At 32.2% G+C, this 15,898-nt stretch overlaps 2 protein-coding genes across 2 annotated transcripts; both read left to right on the plus strand.

The window, feature by feature from the left end:
• The first annotated feature begins 5,283 nt into the window (after positions 1 to 5,283).
• On the plus strand, positions 5,284 to 7,605 carry LOC104879452 (uncharacterized). The gene has a single exon (XM_019219786.2). The coding sequence runs from the start codon at positions 6,091 to 6,093 to the stop codon at positions 7,393 to 7,395; it is 1,305 nt and encodes a 434-aa protein (XP_019075331.1). The 5' UTR covers positions 5,284 to 6,090; the 3' UTR covers positions 7,396 to 7,605.
• Positions 7,606 to 9,981: 2,376 nt separating this feature from the next.
• LOC100257747 (uncharacterized) lies at positions 9,982 to 15,523 on the plus strand. The gene is made up of 8 exons (XM_002264192.5): positions 9,982 to 10,196; positions 11,104 to 11,282; positions 11,482 to 11,544; positions 12,325 to 12,391; positions 12,539 to 12,639; positions 13,686 to 13,730; positions 14,165 to 14,635; positions 15,100 to 15,523. Exons 2-8 carry the CDS (start codon positions 11,148 to 11,150, stop codon positions 15,268 to 15,270), a joined length of 1,053 nt encoding a protein of 350 aa, XP_002264228.1. The 5' UTR covers positions 9,982 to 10,196; positions 11,104 to 11,147; the 3' UTR covers positions 15,271 to 15,523.
• Positions 15,524 to 15,898: the final 375 nt, after the last annotated feature.

A 15,898-nucleotide genomic window follows, 5' to 3' on the forward strand; every position in this document is an offset into this window, starting at 1 on the left:
GGTTAAAGATATGATATTCATAACATATAAAATAATTTCATGCAATAATAGAATGAACTGAGCATTCAAGGTAGGTGGTAAAGTTTAGTAAAATTATAGTGTTCTCAAACTATACTTATCTATGCAAGGTATCCTTAAGATCAGACCTACATTAGGTAGGTGACCAAAATTCTCTATTGTACCAAAATACTTAGCCTTTTTATGTAGTAACTCTAGTCAAGAAAAACTAGAGAAAGAGTCACTACGACTTTTGTAGTATTCTAGGTATCGTCCTCAAGGACTGGCTTATGAAAATTGTCAATACTAGAATAAATGAATTGTTTTTGTTTAAATCCTAAAATGAAAAACAATATGTGAATAATGCGAAATTAAGTAAAAGAAATTAAATTAATAAAAAAATGAATATTGATTTTAAATTCAATTGATTCAAGTTTGGGGTTTTCCACAATCCAACCTACGGTATAGAAATTAGAGAAAACAAAGGTCTTTTAAGTAATATGATCTTAGGGTTTTGGGATCCTTGACCGCTCACGATCAAGTTTAGTTCTATAACTCAAAATTGCATCCGAAACCTAATTTTTCCTTTTTAAAATAGATTCATAAAACCATCAAATGAATGAGATTGATTACCAATTTAAGATTTGACTTTTTAACCCTTCCTACTCCTTATAGCCTTGTTTAGGGGCAAATAACGATAGGGAAGACGAGGATAACTAATGACTAAGAATTACCAAGAATCACTAGTATCATGTAATAACCTACCGTATCATTCCCAAAACGAACTCACAAAGATAAGATAAAAAAAATGATAAATTGTAACCCAACCAATAATTAATTTCACTGTTATAATAATATACCCATTGTCCCTATAGGTTTCCTAGCCGTTAGGTTTTCATGCTTCAAGCCCCAAGTTGGCTTTTAGCCTCTCATGGGGGTGATGTCATGTTCACAATCCATAATAGGATAAAAATCCATAATTTGAATCAAAAGAAACTAAAAACAATATATTTAATAAAGAAGAAAAATAAACAAACCAAAGTTCTCATCTTCTTCCACCTTCAATGTCAAAAACTCCGGAAAAAGATCCAAGATCCCTAAAACCTAGAATTAAGAGAGTTTTTATAATATCATCAATTACCTAACATGTGGCACACTCTCATTGGCCACTTATTACAAAATAATTTCCTAAAAATGATTAAAAAATAATAAAATGGTGATTTCTAGTCATGTGGGGTCCACTTAGGGCAGATGGAGTGCTCTAGATGCAATTCCTAGGGTAGAGGAGGTGAAACATCAAAGTGGAAGTGGATGAATTCGAAATTGGTGTCATTTCGAAGTGGATTTCGAATTCATAAGTTGAATAGATGCAATTCCCGAGGTAGAGGAAGCGGAACATCAAAGTGGCAGTGGGTAAATTCGAAATTGGTATCATTTCGAAGTGGATTTCGAATTCATAAGTTGAATTTCGAAATGACCCTCCATGTTGGTGCAGTTGTCTTCAAATGGTCATAACTTCTTCATTTCAGCTCCGATTTGCACACCGTTTGAAGCATTAGATTCCTGACTTCCTGATCTTCGAAATGATATATAGTATGTATATAATGGACTCCATAACATGCTCTAAATTTGTCCTCAAATTCAGAGTATATAATGTCATGAGATTTTTGAGTTCTAAATTTCCATGCAGCTGAATCTTGTTTCTTGCCTCATTTCCCATGCTTTCTTGCCTTCTTTCTTACTCCATAATGTTCATTTCTCATCTTCCAAACTCATGATATCCTCATCTTGCCTTTCCTTACGTTCCATGAGTCTTGACTCACTTATTTCCTCATTTAGCCCTTTCTTGATCTTTCAAAATCTAAAGTCATTCAATTTGCACAATTTTCTTCCCTTGAACCTGAGATAAGTCTCCAAAGTATAAATTAAACTCATGGCTAGGGCCTTAGCATCGATTTAGGTCAAGTTGAGTGATTTGAATATCCTTTGGTGCACAAATCATATCAAATATGTGCCATTAGAACACATATTTTGGCTCCAATCAGTAGGTCATGCTTATTACTAGGTTAGATACATTCTCTAATTAATTAATCCACCTTAAACTTTAAAAGTTATCCTAAGGCATTGATTAATATACCTTTATGTTTAACCTTTAGCCTATGCAAGTGGGACCACTTTAGGCAATTTTAATATTTCATGTCTAAGTTAAGTATGTAACGAAGATTCTTTGCATCAATGTTACCAAGTAAAGAGTTTTATCTTTAAGATTGGTCATTCTTACTATAAATATATATAGTCTCATCCAACATGATAGTTCATATCTCTTAATTCCTTGGACCATCCCATCTCATCTTTAAAATGATGATATGACCAAAATCAAGATGAGTTTGATCTTGGAGGCTATAGGTTTGTCAATGGTCCTCTCCCACTCAATATTTTAAAATAATTAAGAACTTTTAAAATATTAGTAATTACCTTGGTAAATAAATTTATTTTCTTTGAGAATTTCCAAAAGTATGTATTTCCTAAGTATAACCCTATTGTCATGAAAAAAATGTTAACATGAAAAATTTAAAATTTCTATGAGAGCATTTTATCCAAAAATAAATTTGATAAAATCTTGACTCTCAAATTTTAACATCTATTTTCATAATCTTTCACACAATTCCAATTAATAAATGTTTTATTTAGTAAATATTTAAAAAAAATTATTTCTATCAAATTACTAGACCTTTTGATAATAACCTTTAAAGATAAATTATGTCTAAGAAAATTTCTATAACATTTATTTTCTAAATTAGAAATTCTATTATAATAAGAAAACTTCCTATTTATGCAAATTTGAAAATTTGAAACCACCTTATCTAAGTAAAGGAACTTTAATTCTCATATTCTTTAATTAAATAGATTAAATTTAATTAACTTCAAATTATACAAATTAAAATCACTAAATTTATTTTTATTTTATTTTTTCAATTTTTCTTAATCTTTTTGTGTGCACATCCTAAATGAAACAAATTTCCAGATATATATATATATATATATATATATGCAATTTGTGAAATCAAAGCCTAAATTTTCAAATAGAAAAAATTGAAGCCCCAAATTTAAAATCCTAAAATATCTCTTTAAATTTTTATGTAAAATTCCTAAAATACTCTTGTAGTCATATTTTATCTTATTCAATCTCATCATATCATCTTATTAATTATTATTAAATGTGTACAGATTTTTATATACAAAATCTAATTAGTTTTAATTAATACAAAACCTATTACCAAACGGAATTAATTTTAATTAAATAGAATTTTTAATTAAATGAATAATATTAATTAATTTTATAAAACGTTAATTAAAATTACTAAACAATATTCAATAAGAAATAAATGAAAAGAAAGAAAATAACATTAAAAGAAAGGAACTGTCAAATTAGTTTAGGTGGGGTTTCAAAACAAATATGATAAACAGTTAAAAAATAAATAAAATACAATAACATGTTTGATTGGCAAAATAGGATAGAATGTATATATGTTAAGATATCATATCTAATTAGACATAAAAATGTCTATATTATGATATAATTTCTAATTGAATATAATATCCTTAAATATTAAATCTAATAATAATATATCTAATTGAATATATTATATTTATATTTATATTTATATTTATATTTATATTTAATTTATAAAATAAATAAATAAATATCTTTTTAATTATTTTTTAATCATAAATTTGATTTTATAATAAAAATACATATTTTATAAAATAAGTAATATAAAAAAATCCATAATAAATAAACAAATTTTTCAAAGAAATGATATAAAAAGGATGAATGATATCTCTTACCACCAATCATATCTTATATTTGATTGAATAAAAGATCATATATTTGATTGAATATAAAATATAGTAACTTATCTTTTCCCATCACCAATAATAGGATATATTATTACTTATTTTATCATGTTTCATGTTATATTGATATTACATTCAATCAATCAAACATATTTAAAGGTTTTTAACCATCATGGAGAATAAACTTTGAAGGATGTGCCGATAATATTTAAAAATTCCAAATGACTAAATTGTAATTATTAGATATCTCAAAGGGTGTTCATGCAATGTTTCCTCTATTAAAACATTTTTATGACTTGATTAGAATATTAGAATATGGAATAATATAGAAAAATATAATATATTTTTCATTGAGCAATGAAAATCAAAACCCACTTTTATTAAAAGTTTGATTCCTCTTTTTACATGACTCTCTAATTTACCTTCATGTTCATTTATATTCCTAGCATGTGAAATATACTGATTTAAATCCATTTTCATTTATCTTTCATAATGAAAACAAAAATATTTCTCAAAAAATAATTTTTTTTTATGAGTGCCACATGTGCTTTTAAGGTAAAAGAATCCAAGGTAAATAAGGGTGTCAAATTTGGGCAAAGCCCCACATCAATTGGAGGCTGGAAAATCCAGTTTTGGCAACTAACTCTTTTTCCCAATGTATATGAACATTGATCATCTAGACACAACATTATGACACTCTCCTATCCTAGATTTCATAAATTTCTAGGGTTTCTGCCTCCAAGGTGACATTTTTCTCTTCTTCTTTTTTTTTTTTTAGTAGTATTTTTATCTCATCATCATTTATTTTTTAGTATTTAATCCATAGCTGACATGGGTTTAATTTCATTTTTCAATTTTTTTAGATTAATGTGCAGACTTGTTCTTGAAGTTACTTGCAATTTTTCCCACTTTTTAATTCTTATTCTTTATAGAATGGTTCGATTGTTTTTTAGTTGTATGGGTTTGTATGATTCAACGAAAAACATAAATGTTCTTAATTTCATGAAACCCGAAAAATATCTCAATAAGCAAAGCATTTTGCTGAATAGAAGTAGCACTACAAACGTTTGTTGATTTGATTCTTAAGAGTGATAGAAATAACAATAAGTAAACCACTGATTGTTGGTTCTTCCTTATCTTTGGTGTGGTTGTTTATCTTAATTTATTGATTATTTTAAGGGATTCTACTGATATTCTTAGCCCTTCATCATTGTTGGATTTGAATAACAATGGTGATAAGGAAAAGATGGTGACAACAATATTTGACTGCAAGAATTTTCTATTTTGTGGATAGAATTTGACGTATGGTATCAACTATTTGATGTTTATATAATGAGGTTCATTTAGTAGAAGAACTAAAACCGATTTGATGATTATAGGCTGAGAGGAAATCTTTATAGAATGGATTACAAACTCGAAATTTGTGTTCTTGAGTTGTTACAGTCCGAAAATATCAGAATCATTGTCTACACCATTAATTCTATTGGGATGTTGCTGAATTGAATGGATGTGGTTCTTTCAATCTGCCTTAACTTCTACGCTAGGGCGACTCTGGTTTGGACCCTTTTGAGTGTTTCATTCATTTGGATCATCTGCTTACTCAGGATGCCTCAGCATAAGCCTTGTAGTCAAAATATTTTTCGGGTTTTTTTCTATTTCCACCCTTAAGGTTTGAATTTTGGTAGATTTTGCTGAATACCCTTTTGGATCATCAACATCAGTTCAGTATTTTTCTGTCAATTGTGTATTAGGTGCTCTGTGATTCCATAGATGGCCTTTTATTTTCCTATGGTAAAGTTAAACTTTCCTTTTTTTATTTTTTCCAGGAAAAAAGAAGCTTCTTGTTGACCTAATCTAATCTAATTCCTCATAGTTTCTAGGTGGTTGGGTTGTTGGTCTTCATACCCTTTGTTTGAATTTTGATGTTAACAGTCCATTGACTTGGTATTCCATCTCTGATTCTATGTTCAGATTTGAAGTTTTCAGTCCACAAAATCATCTGTTTTGTTTTTTTCTTATAGGTGTTGGGTTGATCAACTCAACTAAGTCTTTGTCTTTTTCCTTTTTAAAGTATTTTCCTTCCTTTGTTTAATCTGTTTCGATTTCTTCACTGGTTGCCGGTCTAATGTGGTTTCTTTGAGCTTTGTTCCTTCCTTTTTTTAATTCTGTTGGTGTTTCCTTATGTTGATGGTTAACCCAATGTAACTGTGATCTTGACCAACAAACTCCAACAGAATGGGGCTCATTGGAAGAGAGGGCTTTTTTGATTCTGTGAATGAAGGTTCCTCTTCATCTGCAAAAAAGAAGAAGAAGAACACATGTTGTCAAACCAGAGTACGAGCTGATCGGATGGGTCCTGAGGCAGCTGCTGTTTTCCCTGAATCAGAAGTGATAGAAGATGACTGTGATCTTGGTAAGCGGCTTGATGAGGAGAGCTGCAATGGTGAAAATGAGAGTTTGTGGTTGTCTTCGGATTGCTACTCACCAGCATCCTTTTTTTCTGAGTATAGATTGTATGATTGGCCTCCCTTATCTTTTGATGAATGGATGATTTCATGGCTACAAGTATCAAGGCAGCTCTGGTTTTCTTCGGGGAAAGGCATCGGTTTCTTTGATGGGTCTAGGATAAATCCTATAGAAGAGGCTTGTTTGGTTCTTGAGAAAAGCTTACCGGACGCAGAAAAAATTTTGCAGGAAGATTTGGAAGAAGAAGAGGTAGTCACTTGGCTGCTGAGCTCAACAGAAAATGATGTAGCTGATTCTTCCTCTGTAATCTATTCTGAGAGTTCTGTGTCTTCCTTTGAGGAATCTGCAGGTTCTGAAAGTCCTTCAACCCCTCTCATCACCCATCTAAAACCAAGTTTTCGGGGTTTGGATTCGGACAGAACAGGCTTTTGGGTGTCATTAGTGGATCTAGATGAGGAGGATTTCAAGTGGATTTCAGATTCAGGGTCAGTTTTGGATTCACTCCAATCATCTGATTTTCCTAGCCCATCCTACAAGACCATATCGAGTTCTGGTGGTTCAGCAGCTGAGGACTTGGAGGATTTCAACACGGATGAGCTGCTTTTCTGGCCATTCGAACAGAAACCCGATTGGAGTTCTGGAAACTGGGATTGCTTCTCCATGTCTCCGCGCAAGAACAGCTACCTGACAAATGCTGCATCAGGACCCCACAACAGGAAAACCGACCCAAATGAAGTGAGCAGAAGACTTGTGTTCACTTCAGGATCAACAGCTTCAAAGATCCTGGAATGGAAGCAAAGAAGCAACAAGAAGGGTGTCTGGAGGACCAGCACCACGCCTTCAAGTTTGAGCAAACCAGCCAAAACTTCCGAGGAAACAGTGCCTTCAGATTCAGACAACAATATTATAGAGCCAACAGAAGAAAAAGTTCTCAATCAGATTTTCCTGGAGGAGTTTGCATCAAATGAAGAACTTCCTATTGAGACATTGTTAGGCCTTGATGAGTTTGATGGCCATGAGGGGGTCGATTTGGAATTCAACAAAGATGATTTCTTCCTCGACCAAGCTCCCTGAGCATTTCCATGGAGGAGAATGGTTGTAAGACTTCTCATTCTATAGAGCTGTGTATTTATAGAGCCGAAAATTTTCCGGTAGGGCAAGAACCCAAGTTAAATAGGCACAGACGAACAATACACAAACCTTTAGTTTACTCATATTGCTATGAAAATTTGTATCAAAAGTTAAATTTTGCTGATATGAAGTGTTTTTCAAGTTTTTAGGCTATTCTTTTCTTAGTTTGTGGAAAAAGAGCCATGGAAACCCCTAAGAATCCCGGAAAATATCATATTAAACAGAGATGGTAACAATGGTCATCTTGAATCTGATGAAGCTCTGAGCATTGCCCTTCATTGCAAGAACTTCTTCCTAAGGGACCTTCACAATTCATCCCTATGCTGCCGGCCAGAATCATACTGTCTCTCTTCTCCTTCAAGAACTTCAACTGTTACATAGGGGGATGTCAGCCATTTCAGGGCATCGTCAGTTGGGAAAAACCGACACATCCTTTCCAGAGGATCTGCAAATTAACACAAACTGATGAAAACCCGAAAAAAAATCTCAAAAACCCAACAAGGAAAACAAAATATATGTCTATAAAACTATCTGTATGTTGCCATTACGAATGCTGCAACTTCTATAACAAGAACAACCAGTGAAGATTCAACCCCAGGAAGCTTATAAAGCAGCAAGAAAACAGCAGTTGGAATGCTGCTAACCAAGAAAACAACCAGCAAGGGGCTGTGAAAAGGAACAGCTGCATTGAGAGCTTAGTTTTGGAAGAAGAAGGTGAGTGTTGAGGTCATGAGGATGGTGAAGAACACAAGTGATTAAATCCGGAAACATGTGAATGCCCCAAGGGGGAGATACACTGCCATGGGAAAGAGGAGATACCAGAATGTCAAAAACTCAAATGATTTCCTCTCAAATCCAACAAATCAATGAAGAATGAAAAACTTTAGTCTCAATTCTATTAAGAATTTTTGTAAAAGTCTTTGAATATATCCTCATTCTTGGTCTATTTCTAATGATGATCTCTAGTCCTGTTTAGTAATTATTTTCGAGAATACTTTTTTATTCTTCAAAACATAAAAACAAGAAAACACGTTTGACAATAAAAAATTAATTTCTATTTTCTATTCTTGAAAACAAAAAATAAAATGTTTTTAAACAACATCTTTTAATTATTTTCTATTATTTTTCATTTATTTTTTTGGTGAATATTTTAAAAAATAATTATATAAACATATACAATGATTAAAAATAAAATAATATACATAAAAATTATTTTTAAGATATTTAAAAATATTAAAAATAAGTTAAAAATATTTTAGGTTTTCAAATATATTTTTGTTTTACAAAATATTAAAAAACAATTTCAAAAATTATTTTTCAAAACTAGTTTTGAAAATGTTACCACACAGCTCGAAGACTTTACGAAGATTCATAGAGAATGTTTTTAAAAAACAATGTTTAAAACTTAAAAGAATAGAACTCAATTGTTTCTAAGAATAAATTTCGTTTCTAAACTCAAATATGGATATAATATTCTAAGTGAAAATACTATGCATATACGGATAATGTAGAAGTTTTAAAAATATTTTTCACATTTTTATTCATTATTAAAATAATTGAAAAGACAAAATAAATTTTCAAAAAATCATTTTTTTTTGTCAAAAATTTGTTAAATATGTTTTAAATGTATTTTAAAATGAAGTCAAAAATGTATTTTAAGAATTATTTTTATTAAAAATAAAGAATAATTTTGATATGACAAAAATTCTAAAACGTGGGTAAAATCATATTGAAAATGTGGGATTATTTTATTTTAAAATATTATTGTTTAATGTTGAAGATATCATTTTTTATAATAAATGTTAGGGATTAGCCGTGGGATTATTTTATTTTAAAATATTATTGTTTAATGTTGAAGATATCATTTTTTATAATAAATGGTAGGGATTAGCCACGTCAGGGGTGTGAATAAGATTTCAAAGTGTACCAACAAATGAGGTGGCAGGAAGGGAGATGAGATGGGAAAACTGGTCAGCCACGTGGGTAAGAATTAAACGACTCCGTGTCACACGGGAAAGACCAACGGGACGACTTCCACCCGCCACCGATGCCCGCCGTTTTTTCCACGCCCATTCTCCCACCAAACCCGGGTCTTGTCAAAACACCCTCTCCTCTTCTTCTATTTACAAAATTACCCCCCCCCCTCCATTGTCAAAATTAAATCCGTATTTGTTAGTTAATAAAAGAAGCTCAAGTTAAAATCATAATTTTAAAAAAGCAATTTTTGTATTAATTTAATTAAATATGAAATAATTTTTTTCATAATTTAAAAATAATTTATTAATTTTAAATATATTTTTTATTTTTTTTCACTCCTTTCTCTATTTTCTTCTTTCTTTTATTTTTTCTCAATTTTAAAATATATATATTTTTAAAAAGGTCAATTTATTTATACTAAGGGATTTATATATATATATAATTAATGTAAAGAATAAAAAAAATAATTAGAATAATTGAAGGAATATTCCAAAATTGTCACATTCGACATTAATCCCATAGGCAAGGGCATTTTGGGAAATTCTCAATCTAAATCGAAATCGAGCCGAAGCTTCTTACAGAGAACTTTGGTTTTGGTGTAGTTTTGACTTTGCGGGGACGATTCTCATTTCTCTGAAATTGCTTTCCCTTTGATCGCTGATTTTCGTTGATTATTTCTTTTATAAGAAGTATTCTCTGGGTTTTCTTCGTTCAATTCAAATTTCGATTTGGGTTTCTGCTGAATCATCGCTTCTGTCGTTTCTCTGGTGAGGTTTCTTCTTCTGATTCCAGTATTGGTGGTATCTGATAATGGTGTGTTGGAGGTTTTTGGCTTCTGGGTTTTGCTTTTTGATGTGATTGGAGATGTGGGTTAGTGTTTGTGTTGATGAAATTTTTGGGTTGTTTCAACCTTTTTCTTGGGGTTTAATGTCTGTGTCTGTTGTATTTGATTTTTGTTTCCGAGTTTTGATCCTTGATGTGGTTGAAGACGTGGATTAGTCTTGTTTTGATGAAATTGTCGAGTTTTCCAACTGTTAGGTTATATTTAGAGCCTTTTATGAACTGAAGTTTGTTTTGAAGTGTTGTTTGTTTGTGTAAGATTTCAAGAATTTTGTCCTTTTTAGGCGACTGGTTTTTTCTATTAAAAGGAAAAAAAAAATTATAAATGTAGAATCATTCCTTTTATTATTATATTTTGTAACTCAACTAAATGTTTCTTGTATTTTTCTTGATGTTTGTTGAAAGAATTGGGGGGGATTGTTTTGACTTTTTTTTTTTTTTTTTTTTGAGTGGTAGTTTAAAATTCTACATCTTTTTTCATACTAGTTGAATTATCAATTTCTGAATAAGTCCAATTAGCTTTCTTTTCAGAGTGCAATAGCTTGTTTTTATTTTTCATAATCGGATCAGCTTATAGGTAATCTCAATGTCGACACTTGATTGTTTAAATTTTTTAATTCAGTAGGTTTCTTGTAATGATTTTTGCATCTGTAAGGCATCATGAGTTTGAAGTATGGAAATAGATCGGTTATTGTCATGGTGTTTTAAGATGTCTGTTGTTAGGATTTTCGATTTCTTCAGAGATTATCTAAACACTTAATAGGTTTTCTTTTTTCTTTTTCTTTTTTTTCTTTTTTTTTGTTTATGCACTTATGTTCAAGTGTTGGGTTGCAGTAATTATTTCTCAAGACCTTGAGACACCAAAGGATCAAGCCACAATGCGTGCACCATCACTGCTGGCACAGTGCTTGCCTGGCTTGGTGGCCCATGACAAGGGAAGCCACAGCATGTCCTCCATCTCTGAGAGAGATGTGCATCTTTGTTCTCCAGCTGTCGAGATTCTCCCTTCAAAGGTATTGCTCCAACCTCCATTTAAAAAAAAAAATATGAAACATCTGTATCATATCATCTCCCCACTTTAATTGCAACAGTATCAAAAAAAGAAAAAAGAAATATTATTTGTTACTTCTGCAATTCAAATTCTAATCCTTGCCTCTGATAAAAAAAAAAAAAAAAGCAAACAAATTCTAACTCTCATTTTTTGTGTTTCAGATGGCTCACCCATATAAGTATGCCGGAGAGAATGTAGACTTGCAAGGGCTACATGTTTTCAAGGTATGTCAAATGTCGGTTCTGTGATAATGCATTGATCAGCAGTGGGCATTCTTTTCCTATCTTGTTCAGACAAGTTAAGTTCTTCATAGGGAATTTGTTATGATAGTGGTTAACTAAGCAAATGGTTTGTTCATCCGTCAATTTTCATCTGGAACATCAGAGCAAGATTAATTAAGTGGTGTTCAAAATTCATTTATGTGATAAGCACATCAACATGGGCACAAGATGTAGGTCAAGATAGGAGGAAAAAAAAGGTAACACATTCCCACCACATGAAACTTGCACTTAAAAGTTAAAAGACAGAACTTTCTGAAATCAGTTAATGGCCCAACTTAACAAATGGTTTGTTCATCAGTTAATTCATATAGAAACCGACACTTAAACACAGAGAGCCTTCTTTGTGGGGGTGGGAGTATGTGTTGAGGGGACTGTAGGGCAGCGGTGGGTTGTTGTTGGGAGAAAGTTGGTTCATGAGCAGTTTCTGCCTTTCTTTGGAAGGGCAGAAATAAAGTGGAACTTGAGTTTGCTATTTTAAAATTCTGTTTTAGAACTATTACACTGTCATGAGCTTTTCAGAGGCAGCTTAGGTTTTGCATGCGTAACATATTTCTTGATGCAGAGTGCTTTAGCTATGCTTAAGTTTCAAAAGTAATGCATGTGTCTTGTAGATTCAGAATATCATGATTGGAAACTTGGGGCTTCTATTTTGTGTTAGTATATGTTATTTGTATCACACCCCAAATCACAAGCTTGATGAAGTCCTTTCTCTTCCTCTTTCAGGGGAGAGTCAGTGTTGCTGACATTATTGGGTTCAATGGTTCAGAAATGATATCCTCCAAACCTGAAGGTAGGTACATTTAAATCTAGATTTTAAGTCTTTTAAATTTGATTTTTATGTTGACATGTTGTGAAATATGTGAATAGTACTGTTGAGCCTTCATCAAATAGTCAGCTTCATAATTGGAAAAATATCATGTTGTTTCATTTTCTGCAGGATCACTGAAATCTTGGGACAGCTCTATTGATCTTGTTAATGTTCTTAAGCATGAGATTCGTGATGGACAATTGAGCTTTAGAGGCAAAAGGGTACTTGAGGTAATTCATTTTAGAGGAAAAATATTTTCCCTTTTCATGCTTTATTCAATCAGATTATCTTCAATATATTCATTTGATTTTAAGGTTTCTTACCTTGAACAATATGGGTTCATGCATTATGATTCTGCTGGGTTTTCCATTGTCTGGTTACCTGAATTTTTATGTTGTCTATTTACATCTTTACATTTTCCTTAAAATTGATACAATTGTCCTATAAATGAACTTGCTCTGCTCATCCAAGCTTGAATCCCAATGTTCCATCCTTCATTTATAATGGAAAATGTCCAACCTGTAAATAAAGCAAAAGGACTTCCCAGAACAAGTGCTTCTTAGTATTTCCTCCTACAGAAGGTATAAAAATGACACATCTAGGTCTGTCCAAACCTTCAAAATGAAAAATTCCTTTTTTGTTTTGGATAGTCATGTTTTTGTTTGTAGAGTTTAGAACTCATGATTTCGTGGATATTTCAAAAAACTGCTCCTTCCTAAGGAATGTTTGTCTGCTGTTGATTAAATAGGATAATATTTTATTTTATTTTATTTTATTTTAATGTAAATGTATATCTTTTCAAACTACTGGGGAAGAGAAAAAAAATCAAAGATTGACCAGCATCATCCAATCAAAGAGCAACTTGAAAATGCTTCTTCTGTTTACAAGTAGTGCCATATTTACATTTTTTTTTTCTTCTTTTTAATCTTTTTTCTTTTTTTCCAAATTGCTTCTTTTCTAATAAAGCAAGCACCAATTTATGGGTTACAGAATGTTTGGTATTTGCTGAATGGGTGGGCTCCATTCAATTTCGAAATGGATCTTTCTTAAAGGACTTCTTGTCCATTTTTCAAGTTTCTAACTAAGCCACTGTTTTGAATGTAATCATGTTGTGAACCCTTGTACCTCAAGTCATTGGATAATGGGAGCCTCCTTGCTTTTATAGCCTCCTCTGTTTTCCTTACTGCATTAATAGTTGATAGTAATCTCTTTATTTATGATTATTTGCAATGGAAAATGAGAGCTAATATTTCTTTCTATTTGTTGATTCTTACAGCTTGGTTGCACCTATGGACTTCCTGGAATTTTTGCTTGCCTAAAGGTATATTCTGCTAATTGATCTGGTCTTTCCATCTTAGTTTTCATTATTGTGTTATTTACTTGAATTTCAAACTAGGAATAACAGACCTAATTTAGGTGGGTTCTTTTTTTGGCCCTCCATGGGGTTGGATGTTTCATTATCACGATTTGTATACTACTGCAAAGGGAAATTTCTGTATACCTATTTATATTTTTCCAAATTTTGGAATAAACCCCACATTCTGATGCATTCATGCTGGAACTTTGAGTTATATACATTTCTTAAAATCTTTGGAAGATGAATTACATATTTTGTCTCATTAAGAGTTTTAAGTATAATATGTTATTGGTATATAATACTATTTATAAAATATTTGTAATGGTCAAAAGTAAAATATGTTTTAGAGAAAATCAACAAGTCGTTTATCTCATTCAGTTTTTTAAACCAATTTACAGGGAGCTTCTACAGTGCACTTTCAAGACCTGAATGCAGAAGCAATTAGATGCACAACTATTCCAAATGTCCTGGCAAATCTGGAGCAGGCTCGGGACAAGCAAAGCCGACAGCCAGAGAGTCCCCTGACTCCATCAAGGCAAACTCTGGCCCCAGTGGTGCATTTTTATGCTGGAGACTGGGAAGAACTCCCCACAGTTTTATCCATTGTGAGGACTGAAGGGTCGGAAGTGCCAACTGGGATGAACCTGAGCTTCTCTGAGGAGGATTTCATGGATGGGTGCAGCAGCCATGATGGTAGCCTTACAGGACATGAATTTTCCTCAAGGCGATCAAGGAAGCTCTCTGGAAGCAGAGCATGGGAGAGGGCTAGTGAGATGGATTCTGGTGAAGGTGGCTATGATGTTATTCTGATGACTGAGATCCCATACTCGGTGACCTCACTGAAGAAGTTGTATGCACTGATAAAAAAGGTTAGTTTCTTGATTTTTTTCAATCTCTTTGCTCCTAATCTAAGAAGATGCATTGCTAATGCAACATCCATTTAACTAACAACCCCTGATCATATTAACATGCTTAAGGTCATAACTATTTCCATTTTTTGGGGATAATTTTGAATGGTTTGTGAATTCTCCATGCATGCTTGACAAAATAATTAGGTTGCACAAAGAACCTTCTGAATTTTTTGAGAACTTTTTCACATGCTCCTGCACAACCTTATCATATCATCATAGATGAGTGTGTTTAGGGTCACATGGTTGGAGCTGATGCCTTATGATACTGAAGGACCATGTTCCACACTTTTGCTTTCTCATGGGATGAAATTGCTTGTGTTAGATTTTTTTTTTTCTTATTATTCCAATGCAGCATTTGTTTAGTTCTAACTATTTTTACCATCTCATATCTGATACTTCCCCCTTTGTTTTTCTATAACCAGTGTTTGAGGCCTCCTTATGGAGTAATATACTTGGCCACAAAGAAGAACTACGTCGGCTTCAACAATGGAGCACGAGTTTTGAGAAATCTGGTAGATGAGGAAGGTTTTTTTGGAGTACATTTAGTTAAAGAGATGTCTGATAGAGATGTATGGAAGTTCTTTCTCAAGTGAATATTAGAACCCTGCAAAACACGCTACACTATTAAAAATTGTCATTTATTCAACATGTTTCTATCTGTATAATTTCACAAGCCTCTTTTTTTCTTTTGGTTAGTAATAATGGAGTCAGGAGTCGAAAATCTAGAGTTGGGATTCTATTTTGTTGTCATCCCGCGTGTCTCATCTGTTTATTTTTTGTATGAATTCCATTTGTAATTGTAAATCAAATGATTCAGTAAATTTAAGGTTGAAATTTCTGTTCAAATTTCAAATTCATGACATTCTTGGCAGCATTTTCACTAGATTTGGGAGTCATTATTTGAGCTTGAAAGTGTGTTCTTATTAAATATGTTTTCTTGGACAAGCTGGGAACCTGAGAACTGGCATATTTTCATAGATTGTCAGATTCCGATGGGCATGAAAAAATGCGTTGAGCAGCACACATCTTGTTCTGAATTTCAGTTTTAGCGGTATCGAGTCTGTTTGTGATGGTCTATGGTCGTTGGGCGGCATGTAAAATGTTTATGGAAAGCTGTCTTGTTCAGTTGGGTGATTTGAGGCATATGAATAATAATCCTTTGGATGCATCTAGGTTGGCTAAGTTTTGTTTACTGCTGCAAATTGAATGAATAAATATGTT

This window comes from Vitis vinifera, chromosome 5 (assembly GCF_030704535.1).
Source record: "Vitis vinifera cultivar Pinot Noir 40024 chromosome 5, ASM3070453v1".
NCBI lineage: Eukaryota > Viridiplantae > Streptophyta > Magnoliopsida > Vitales > Vitaceae > Vitis > Vitis vinifera.